General features: G+C 40.8%; 1 protein-coding gene across 1 annotated transcript; it reads right to left on the reverse strand.

Moving 5' to 3' along the window:
- Positions 1-965: 965 nt before the first annotated feature.
- On the reverse strand, positions 966-9,852 carry mpv17l (MPV17 mitochondrial inner membrane protein like). Its single transcript, XM_008117176.2, has 6 exons — positions 9,681-9,852; positions 6,179-6,388; positions 3,364-3,773; positions 3,214-3,284; positions 2,510-2,539; positions 966-1,691 (listed from the first exon to the last, which is right to left on the reverse strand). The coding sequence occupies exons 3-6, from the start codon at positions 3,683-3,685 to the stop codon at positions 1,485-1,487; spliced, it is 630 nt and encodes a 209-aa protein (XP_008115383.1). The 5' UTR covers positions 3,686-3,773; positions 6,179-6,388; positions 9,681-9,852; the 3' UTR covers positions 966-1,484.
- Positions 9,853-11,752: the final 1,900 nt, after the last annotated feature.

Genomic DNA, 11,752 nt, shown 5'->3' on the forward strand with positions numbered 1-11,752 from the left:
ATGTTTTGATGCTTAATTTGTAAAATCATAACCTAATTTGATGTTCAATAGGCTTTTCCTTAATGCTTCCTTATTATCCAACATATTCGCTTATCCAACATTCTGCCAGCCTGTTTATGTTGGATAAGTGAGACTCTACTGTATTTATATTCCACCCTTCTCACACCAAAGGAGACTCAGGGCGGATCACAATGCACATATACATGGCAAATATTCAATGCCATTAGACATATGACATATAGACAGACACAGAGGCAACATTTTCCAGCTTCATGAGGGTATACTCGTTTCCAGCCACAGGGGGAGCTGCCGCTTCATCGTCCACTTGTGACACCGAGTCCTTGATGGAGTACTTCCTCATTCCTTTCCGCACGCTGCTGGAAGTTTTTACAGTGTTGTAAATTAGTTAAATTAGCCTCCCTGCATAAAGCAGTACTTAAATTTTCTACTCGACAGATGCAACTGTCTTTTGAGCTGCTTAGGTCAACAGCAAGCTAGGCTATTAAATGGTCAGGAACTCAATCCGACCCGGGCTTCGATCTCATGACTTCTCGGTCAGTAGTGATTTATTGGAGCAGGCAACTAACCATCTGCGCCACAGCCCAGCCCTTCCTTGTACTGGATTATCTAAATCTATACTACCACAATCTAGTTCAAATCACATAATCTGGATTTTGTATGACAGTGTAGAAGGGGCCATAAATTCATATAATCCAGTTCAACACAGTTCAATCTGCATTATATGAGTCTAAGCTGACCATATAATGCAGTTCAAATAGTGTTATAAGGTCATGTAGATGAGACCTCAAGCTCTTCTCAAGTTTTGGTAAAGTTTGATGTTTCGAAGTGATGGTAAATTTGTGGCCTCCTACATTTTGTTACCTCCACTTTTTCCATATTCAGTGCCATGCTAGTTGTATCTGTTGGGAATTTTAGTCCCACAATAATTCACAAATTGTCCAGACTTTTGGAGCTAAGCATCTGTGAACATGAACACCAGATTTATTGTCACCGATCCTTGTTTAAGCTCATGGATCACACAAAATGCCCAATAAGAAGGCTGTGTGTAATTACATGATCATATTCCAGAGACATACACATTATGATTAGGTTTCATTACTTATAAAGCATTTTAAAAATGTATTAAATATGTATTTATTCCAAGTGGTTTACAGATCAAGACAACAGATAGATGGATGGTTAGAAAAAAAGAAAATTGCACTTTCAATCTTACAATCTAAAAGACGTTATATGAAAGGAAAATGTAGGGAGGAAGCACAGTAAAGCAGCTGCCATGGACAACAGGCATGTGGTGCTATGGAAAGTAAAAAATATTCATTATTAATATTTTTAGCCTGAACAAAACCACTGTTCAGGTGGGCAAGAATTAATCTTGAGTATAAGAGCAAATGGCAATGTTTTCAAACACAAATACTACAGTTTTGTGAGAACAGAAGCATCAGCCTAAGTATTAGGTCTCTTTGTTATTTCTCGGAGTTCTGGTTCATGTGATTCTCTGGGGCTGTAGGTGGAAATAGCTGAGCCAAGCCTGGCACGGTTCGGAAGAGGTGGGAGGTGGCATCACCGGCATCCCTTTGGCGCAGGTAGCACAGAAAAGCTGTCCACACAAAGGAGCAGGCGCCCACGTAAGTTGTGCGGAACATGGGTGGCACAAGAGCAAAATTCACTGCCTGGTGAAAAGGAGAGAGATGACAAGCTGGAACATTAACATTTTGGTTGAAGTGGATTTTCCAGTATGATGCCTCTTCTCATCTCAGACTGGCTGGGACATACCTAGAGTTTGGAAACATGATTGCCTTGGGAGAACAGCTCCTCCACCTAGCATAGTCAACCCAAAGTTCCTTCTGTACTTCCTTCTGAAACTGGTTTTTCTAGGTCAACCTAGACTGGGATGCTGGTGAGGTTTGGAGATGTTCTAAATCTAGTTGAAGAAGTCATGACTTTCCAGATGTCATTAGACTCCATTGAAGCCCAGGTGGCGCAATGGGTTAAACTCTTGTGCCGACAGGACTGCTGACCAACAGGTTGGCAGTTTGAATCCGGGGAGAGTGGGTGAGCTCCCTCTGTTAGCTCCAGCTCCCCATGCAGGGACATGAGAGAAGCTTCCCACAAGGATGGTAAAACATTAAACATCCAAGCTTCCCCTGGGCAACGTCCTTGCAGACAGCCAATTCTCTCACACCAAAAGCGACTTGTTGTTTCTCAAGTTGCTCCTGACACAAATAAAAATGGACTCCAACTCCCATTAGTTCGAGATACCATGACCAGTAGTTGGGCAGAGTGGGAGTTGTAGTCCTGCTGTTTTTGGAGAACTAATGGGTCCTCCAGAAGCTGCAATAAACTGAATTTAAAATGGAGAAGTATGTTTGACACCATAGCTGTTTAAAGGCACTGAATCCATCATTTCCTTCTCTGCATTCAAAAACCTATTAACTCCATATTTCAGGTAGTGGGACTAGAAAAGGAAAGTGAAATCAGAAACACTTACCTGGAACAAAGTCCAGCACAACACCCCAGCCTGAAGGAAGAGGAAGCAAAAATAAAAAATGGAGCATCCAGACTAAGTGTCAAAGTCCCTAACAAGATCTCTCTTTAAGCACTGAAAATTTTGGACCAGTGGTTCTCAAGATGTGGGATCCCAGATGTTTTGGCTTCAACTCCCAGAAATCCTAACAGCTGCGATTTCTGGCTGGCATTTCTGGGAGTTGTTGGCCAAAACACCTGGGGACCCACAGATTGAGAACCATTATTTTAGACAGATGATCCCCCTCCTGAATAATACTATGGTTAACTTTTGGTAAAAGCATATCATAGAATTCTGCTGGAGGACCTAGTAAATACCTAGAGAGAAAATTGTATTGGCCATTTAAACAAATTCATGGGTACAAGTTCCATTGGTATGTTAGTTTTTCTGTATAATATTTAATATTTATTGATGGTAATTGAATAATATAAATGTTATATGTTAACATTTTTATTTCATATTTAATAGCAGCATCTATCACGGCATCATCAATACAATATTCCATCAGGAATCCAGAAATCACAGAGCTGTGATGAAAAATCTCACCCTGTTTCTAATGTGGGGAAAACACAATAAAAGTCTCACACAAAGCAGGCATAATTTTTATCCCATAGTTTCTATGACTCTCAGTTTTGCAGGGTTATGAAAATTAATATACAACACATTACCTTGTAAGATGACCAGAATTTTTCCCGCAAATTCCCGAAGATGTCACGTTCACCATCCAGAAGAGAGAGGCCTGGAAAACACAGAAAACTGGTCTCCAAACCATGTCACCATATTTGGAAGACACCCTTCTCACCTGTACCTTCTCTCACCTGTGTAAAATGCCCCAATGGTGATTGGGGCGGCTATGGCCTGGTCACATGCCACCTTTACAATCACCTTGGAAACATTTGCTCCTGGAAGAAGACGTTCCAAGGCCCGGAACCAGACATAATTGAAGTTGGCGTGGAAAGTGAACCCTACCAGCGCCACTTTGGCCGTCTGCTTCAGGTCCAAAGCAGTGCACCAAAGCTGGTCCTGATGGGCCCTTGACAATACCTGCTGGACCACATCGGCTGCAGAAAACAGAGTCCCATAGGCAGCAACATTCAGCACCCAAGGATGGCGATGCACCAGGCTGCGCAAAGGGCGCATTTAGTTGGCACACCAAAGTGGCAGAAGAGCAGTTCCTCAAGGTGGTGAATCTCTCTTTTCAGATGGATTGTAATAGCAGTTGTGTTGTCTACAAATGCACACAGAGAGAGATGGAGGGAAAGACACACACACATTTTTGAATTTAAAAAAACCCCTAAATTATTAGAAACCAATAAGTTTTTAATTTTGTAATTCTGCAGAATGGAGGAAAAAAACATCTGAGAAATAGTTTCCTAACATTTAGTTTCCCCCCCAAAGCATATTAACTTGAACAGGTATTTATAACCTTGTGCATTTTACACATAACCTCTATTGATTGGCATTGCATCATTTAAATACAACCGCATTAGAAAAATTCCTAAATAACAAGAAATTATCATAAAATTAAGCATGAATATTTGTATGTAATGAAGACCCCTTTTTCATGGTCTGTACCAGGCAGATTAAAAGGATTCTAAGTCTTATTAGAAAGTCTTTCAAGTCCTCTGACTCTTAGGAGATGGTACCTCTCTCCTTTCAAGACAATTAAGTTGCAATGTGTTGTCGAAGGCTTTCATGGCCGGAATCATTGGCTTGCTGTGAGTTTTCCAGGCTGTATGGCTATGTCCTGACATTTTGGCCACATCTATGGTAGGCATCCTCAGAGGCCGTGAGATCTGTTGGAAACTAGGCAAGTGGAGTTTATATATCTGTGGAAGATCCAGGGTGGGAGAAAGAACTTGAGGCTGGTGTGAATGTTGAAATTGGATACCTTGATCAGCATTGAATGGCTTTTCAGCTTCAAAGCCTGGTTGCTTCCTGTCTGCGGTAAATGTTAGCTGGCCCTGATTGTTTCCTGTCTGGAATTCCCCTGTTTTTTTTTAGTGTTGTGCTTTACTTACGGTCCTGATTTTAGAGTTTTTAACACCATGAACAAAATCTGGCTACCAGTATTTAAAAACCCTAAAATCAGGACAGTAAATAAAGAACAGCACTCAGAAGACAGGGGAATTCCAGACAGGAAACAATCAGGGCCAACTAATACTTCCCAACAAAGAATTCACTCGGCAGGAAGCAGCCAGGCTTTGAAGCTGAAAGGCCATTCAAAGCTAATCAAGGTGTCCAATTGCAACATTCACACTTGCCTCAGGCAGAAAAGAGTTCTTTCTCCCACCCTGGATATTATTCCACAGATATATAAACCCTACTTGCCTAGTTTCCAACAGACCTCACAACCTCTGAGGATACCTGTCATATATGTGGGCAAAACGTCAGGAGAGAATGCTCCTGGAACATGGCCATACAGCCCGGAAAACTCACAGCAACCCAATTAAGTTACAGTCCTTTAGGGAACTTTATTGGCAGGAAAAAAAACCTTTGAATGAACCCTGTAAATAAATAAATAGTAGTGGGCACATCTTCTAGGGCACAACACAGAATTGTTGTGTGTGCCTTTCAGTCATTTCTGACTTATGGCAACCCTGAGGCACACCTATCATGAAGGTTTTGGAGGCTGAGGGTATGTGACTTGCTCAATAAATGAACGTCACACCTGTAGTCCCGTGCTCAAACTACTGTACGATGTTGGCTCTCAATCCATAGTCAGATCTCCCCTTTGATCTAATAGTTAAGTAGAAACAATTTTATTTAATTTGTAGTATGTAAATACGCTGTCAACATGTCTGTGTACTTAATAAATGTGTTAATCTCATGCCTAAATTTTCACAGCACATGACACTCCACACCCATAATATAAACCTTTTATCCATGCATACACTAATATTCCGCACCTTATACAAACACATTGTGTGCACGCCAACACTGCATGCCCCTGTTTTAACACTGTCTGATTTCTAGACTCAGAGTGAGAATTGTGCAGCCAGTTTCAAACTGCATTATATGGCAGTGTAGATGGGGCTATAGAAACATATCATGCATCCTTCTTAGGCATCTAACAGTATACTTCCCTCACAGTAAGGTAACCCTATGTCCTCTTATGCACATTGTGAAGACAGACTCCTACAGACCTTGTCTGTATTAACCTGCCGAATGCTTTCCATATTCACATGGCATTAAGAAGCGACAGCCCCATTCTTCTTGGGCTTAACATATGTTTGCCTCCCACAGCACTTCTTTTCGTGCTGAAAAGGATAAGTGTTCAAAGCAGCCCTGAAAGCCACCTACGCCTATAGAAAAGTTTTGATTTGTTCGACAAGAGAACGGTCTTATCCATATAACCTCAGTAATAGCTTCTAGGGAGAAACCTGTGAGTGGGTTCTGACAGACATCTAGGATCCTGTCTTGTGGTATGTGCTTATTTTTACACTTAAATCTCCCCCAAGGAGTCTAAAGTGACACATGATCACACTATTTTATCATCACAACCTACCAGCTGTTAGGAATTGTGGGAGATGAAGTCCAAAAACACCTGGAGGGCTGAAGTTTGCCCATGCCTGTCTTTGACCCTCACCCCTTCAACCTTTCTCCTAATCACATTGTATTTATATTTCTTACCCCAGATATCTTGGTGGTAGAAGGAAGACAGGATGGCCCAGCCTCTCTCTCTGCTCCACAGAACTAAAAATAGCCGGACATGTGGGAAGGGTGTGGAAATGAAGACCAGCTGAAGCAAAGGGGAGAGAAACCCACCCAATGCATATTGACTCCTCTCCCTTTACAAGCTGATTTCTAGCTCCTCTCTGGGGGGAAGGTATGGGCAAATTCCTGGAGAATGGGAAGAAAATTATTACAGTACAGTCTCACTTATCCAAGCTAAATGGGCCGGCAGAACCTTGGATAAGTGAATATCTTGGATAATAAAGAGGGATTAAGAAAAAGCCTATTAAACATCAAATTAGGTTATGATTTTACAAATTAAGCACCAAAACATCATATTATACAACAAATTTGACAAAAAAGTAGTTCAATACGCAGTAATGTTATGTTGTAATTACTGTATTTCAGAATTTAGCACCAAAATATCATGATATATTGAAAACATTGACTACAAAAATGGAGACTCTACTGTACTACTACTACTATTATTATTATTATTATTAATTCATTTCTATCCCACTTTTCTCCTATGGGTGGAACTCAAAGTGGCTTACAAAATACAAAACCAATACAAATACATCCACACACAATACATAAACCAATACAAAAACCCAATTTAACATATCATATAAAACAGTTAAAACTTACAGCAAGCACAATTTAAAGGCATCTATAACTTCTGGCCACTGAGGTTATTTGTCAAATATTGTGGTGGCGCAGCAGGTTAAACCGCTGAGCTGCCGAACTTGCTGACCGAAAGGTTGCCAGTTCGAATCCAGGGAGCGGAGTGAGCTCCCACTGTTATTCCCAGCTTCTGCCAACCTAGCAGTTCGAAAACATGCAAATGTGAGTAGATCATTACCAGCAGTAAGGTAACAGCACTCCATGCAGTCATGCTTATGGCCACATGACCTTGGAGGTGTCTATGGACAATGCCGGCTCTTCGGCTTAGAAATGGAGATGAGCACCAACCACCCAAAGTCGGACACGATGAGACTTAATGTCAGGGGAAAACCTTTATCTTTATTATCAAACTGCCAGTGCCTATTATCAAATTTGAGAGCCTATTTTAATTATTTGTTTAGTTATTTATTACTTATTTATAGCCTACTGTCAATATGGTATCGGGGGGGGGGGGGGACAAGGAATTAACGATGACCCACCTCGAGCCATGAGGAGAGGAGGGTAAGAAATAAAATTATTATTAGTATTATTATTTGAGCAAGAACCAGTCAGCGGTTCTCGTGTAGAGTTCCCAGAGTGAAAACTGGAGAGGGATCCATTTAGTCTTTTTTGCTGATCCTGGGGCAATTGACATTCCTCTGCTGCAAGAATAGAGTACCAGGGCCTCTTCATTCCTCCACCAGGGGGCGCTGTTATACTTCTGTACTACTGTAATAGTTCTGAGAACTATTAAGGCTACATCTACACTGTAGAATGAATGCAGTTTGACACCATTTTAACTGCCATGGGAGAAGTATCAATTGTACTTTGCTTCAACCCTGATAGTAGCTGGATGGGGGACCCAAAGAATAGCTGATGCCGCTGAATTACTGTAAGTTTTCCGGGCAGTGTGGCCATGTTCCAGAAGCATTCTCTCCTGACGTTTCGCCCACATCTATGGCAGGCATCCTTAGGATATATTTCAGAAGAAATCAGTGGCAAACCATCTCTGAATATTCTTTGTTAAATGGAATGTTAATTCACGGGGTTGCCATCAGTCGACAGATGATTTGAAGACACCCACACATAGATTTAAATGATGTGGTGGGTGGGAGAGCCTTAAAAAGGTGTTGGAAGTATTGGAGAGAAGTTTGAAACCCATTATGTAGGTGTGTCTTCAATTCACCTGACGACTTATGGTAGCCCCATGAACTTTATAGGGTTTTCTTAGGCAAAGAATAGTCAGAGGTGGTTTTGCCAGTTCCTTCTTCTGAAACATAGCCTACAGCACCTGGTATTTATTGGTGGCCTCCCATCTAAACATAAAGCAGGGCATTTAAATATCAAGCAGGGATCAGCTTAGCTTCCAAAATTAGATGTGATCTGGTACCTTTAGGATAGTTAGGACCCCCTCACACAATATATAGTATTAGCTGTGAATGGGAGACTACCAATGATTACCAAGCATTGTAGGCTATTAGAAGTCATAAATGACTTGAGCACCTAGCAACAACATAATCCAAAAATGTTTTTTCCAAGGCTCTGATGTATCAATGCTGTTTGCCAAAGTCACATTACGTGTTGTCGAAGGCTTTCATGGTCGGAATCACTCGATTGCTGTGCTGTATGGCCATGTTCCAGAAGCATTCTCTCCTGATGTTTCACCCACATCTATGGCAGGCATCCTCAGCGGTTATGAGGTCAGTTTCCAACAGACCTCACAACCTCTGAGGATGCCTGCCATAGATGTGGGTGAAATGTCAGGAGAGAATGCTTCTGGAACATGGCCATACAGCCCGGAAAACCCACAGCAACCCTCACATTATGTGCTTTGGCTACTGCCTATCCAAAGCAACCTGAAACATTTTGTTAATATTTTGTACTGCATTCTATAATCATTGTGGTTGATTAGTGGAGATTTATTGTGTTTGTTAGATATTACGGTATTTAACAAGAAATTAATACAGTAGAGTCTCACTTATCCAACATAAACGGGCCAGCAGAACGTTGTATTGAAAACATTGACTACAAAACCACCGACTACTAAAAAGCAAACTGCGTTAGATAATCCAGAATGTTGGCTAAGCGGAGGTTGGATAAGCAAGACTCTACTGTACTACTCTTTAACATTTAGTAAGCATAAATACAGTATGACCTCCGTATCCATGGGATGAGTACCTGTGATTTTATTTACCATGTCCAACAAAATATGTCATTTCTAGGCATTTTCTAGATCCTTCAGCATGACTCTATGGCCCTTTCTACACTGCCATATAAAATCCAGATGTTCTGCTTTCAACTGGATTATATGGTTGTGGAGACTCATATAACCCAGCTCAAAGCAGATAATGTGAACGATCTGTTTGATAATCTGGATTATATGGCATTGTATGGTATTATTGGGCTAGAAATCCTTTACTTCAACAGTGCTTGCTATTATCTGAAGTTTCACATATTCACATAAAGTCCAGGAACGCACTTCTACATTGCCATAAAATAGAGTTTATCAAAGCAGATAATCAACGTGATCTGCTTTGAACCGTATTATACGAGTCTACCTGGATTTTATATGGCAGTGTAGGAGGGCCCATAGTATTCTGCATGACTATAATAAGGCTTGATCCAGCCAAGACCAAACTATGTGATGGAGAATTTCTTGCTTGTGTAAGCAAACATATTATTTCATTGAGTAGCAATGGAAAAACATATCATCTATCAGGATTTCAAGGAAGTTCCTGCTACCCATGTCTCCTCTCATTCACTTTGCATGTGCCAAGAGTTTGCTTGCATATCATACCTTAAAATATAGCAACACACGACACAGCCTTAGCACTCTGGATGGAGGTCTACATCGGCCGGTTTGTTGAGTCACTTCTACCTCTAAAAGTAGCTCAGGAACCCTTTCCTCCAGGCCCTGTCCCAACCCATTGCATTTATGGTGCGTGGTCCTCTTCCGTCATCTCCAATGTAGTTTTGCTGCGTCATTTGCAACATGACCCTCGCTGGAAATAAACAGGCGCCGTAGCCTTTTAGGAATACAGCGGGACTCTTATCTGCCAGAGGGCTGCAGTGTGGCATTGGAAAGTAAACCATTATATACAAGCAATCAGTAGAAAACTATTACATTTATTATGGCATATATTCAGCGGACCTCAGTCTATTTCAGAAGATAATACAGTCCATAAAGATCTAGATCATAACATATTAGTTTAATCACATATTAGGTGTGTGAATTAGACTGTGATATTTTTTGTGTTGTCTAAGGCTTTCATGGCTGGAATCACTGTGAGTTTTCCGGGCTGTATGGCTATGTTCCAGAAGCATTCTCTCCTGACATTTTGCCCACATCTATGGCAGGCATTCTCACAACCCCTGAGGATGCCTGCCATAGATGTGGGTGAAATGTCAGGGGAGAATGCTTCTGGAACATGGCCATACAACCCAGAAAACCCAATGCAACCCATTTGAAGGTTTTATTATTAATAGTTTTAATATTTCATCCTGTTTTATTTAATGTTCGTTTTTTTAGCTTTCAAATTATATACAGTAGAGTCTTGCTTATCCAACATAAACGGGCCGACAGAATGTTGGATAAGCAAAAATATTGGATAATAAGGAGGGATTAAGGAAAAGCCTATTAAACGTCATGATTTTGCAAATTAAACACCAAAACATCATGTTTTACAACAAATCAACAGAAAAAGCAGTTCAATACACAATAACATTACGTAGTTATTACTGTATTTACAAATTTAGCACCAAAACATCACAATGCATTGAAAACATTGACTAAAATAAAGATAGAATTGCATAAAATGAACGTACAGTAACAACATTGTCGGAAGTTAAATCCATAAAAAGTTCAGTCCTTGCTGCCTAGAGAAACAACTGTGGATATGTGCAGGAGGCAGACTGCGTTGGATAATCCTGAATGTTGGATAAGCGAAGGTTGGATAAGTGAGATTCTACTGTATTGTATATAATATATATATATATATATTCCACTGCCGAACCATTCTTACCATCAGGAAGTTATTTCTAATATTTAGGTAGAATACCTATTCCTGAATCCATTGCTTTAATACTTTCCTACGTTGCTATCAAAGCAAAGTCATGCTATGGTTGGAATGCTGGACGTTGGTTTAGAAAATCAAGATTCTAGCCCTCATTGAGCCATAAACTCACTGGATTGTGAGCATTCACTCCCTCCACTTGTGATATGCCATAGTGATTTTATAAAGGTGTTAAATCATATGCCATTTTGACAGATGACACTGTGCCCTCCAGATCCATCATTTCATATTTCATATTATTAAATGCAACGATGTGAACACAGACATGCTGAAGTTAATGCATACATACTGCTGCATCATTGGGAATCTCTATGACCCGCATCTACATTGCATTGACCAGGCATGGGCAAACTTCGGCCCTCCGGGTGTTTTGGACTACAACTCCCACAATTCCTAACCGCCTACCGGCGGTTAGGAATTGTGGGAGTTGTAGTCCAAAACACCCGGAGGGCCGAAGTTTGCCCATGCAGATGTTGTGGATCATCTGCCTTGATATTCTGGGTTATATGGCTGTGCGGAAAGGCCCTGAGCCTCATCTGAAGGTTCTTATCTGATTGCGTTTAGCACAGAGAAAAAAAATGACCCAGGTTTTAGGTTTTGAAAAATCCCAATAAATGCTAACATTAAATCAACTCAACCAGGGAAAAGTAAAAAAGAAACACAGGAGAAAGACGCCCACTCACACACCTGGCACATAGCAACATTGTGGAGCAAGCAACACAAATATTGTGTCTATGTTTAGCTCTGTATCCAACATGATTGCATGGTATTACTGCATACGCACCAAGATTTCGCA

The sequence above is a fragment of the Anolis carolinensis genome, chromosome 6 (assembly GCF_035594765.1).
Source record: "Anolis carolinensis isolate JA03-04 chromosome 6, rAnoCar3.1.pri, whole genome shotgun sequence".
NCBI lineage: Eukaryota > Metazoa > Chordata > Lepidosauria > Squamata > Dactyloidae > Anolis > Anolis carolinensis.

What these genes read in the sequence shown, in the direction of transcription:
- mpv17l (XM_008117176.2), bottom strand. Translation starts at nt 3,685, where the DNA reads ATGCGCCCTTTGCGCAGCCTGGTGCATCGCCATCCTTGGGTGCTGAAT. An exon ending in AATTCTGGTCATCTTACAAG is followed by an intron (nt 2,540 to 3,213) that starts GTAATGTGTTGT and finishes CTCTTCCTTCAG; the next exon opens with GCTGGGGTGTTGTGCTGGAC. An exon ending in TGTGCTGGACTTTGTTCCAG is followed by an intron (nt 1,692 to 2,509) that starts GTAAGTGTTTCT and finishes CCTTTTCACCAG; the next exon opens with GCAGTGAATTTTGCTCTTGT.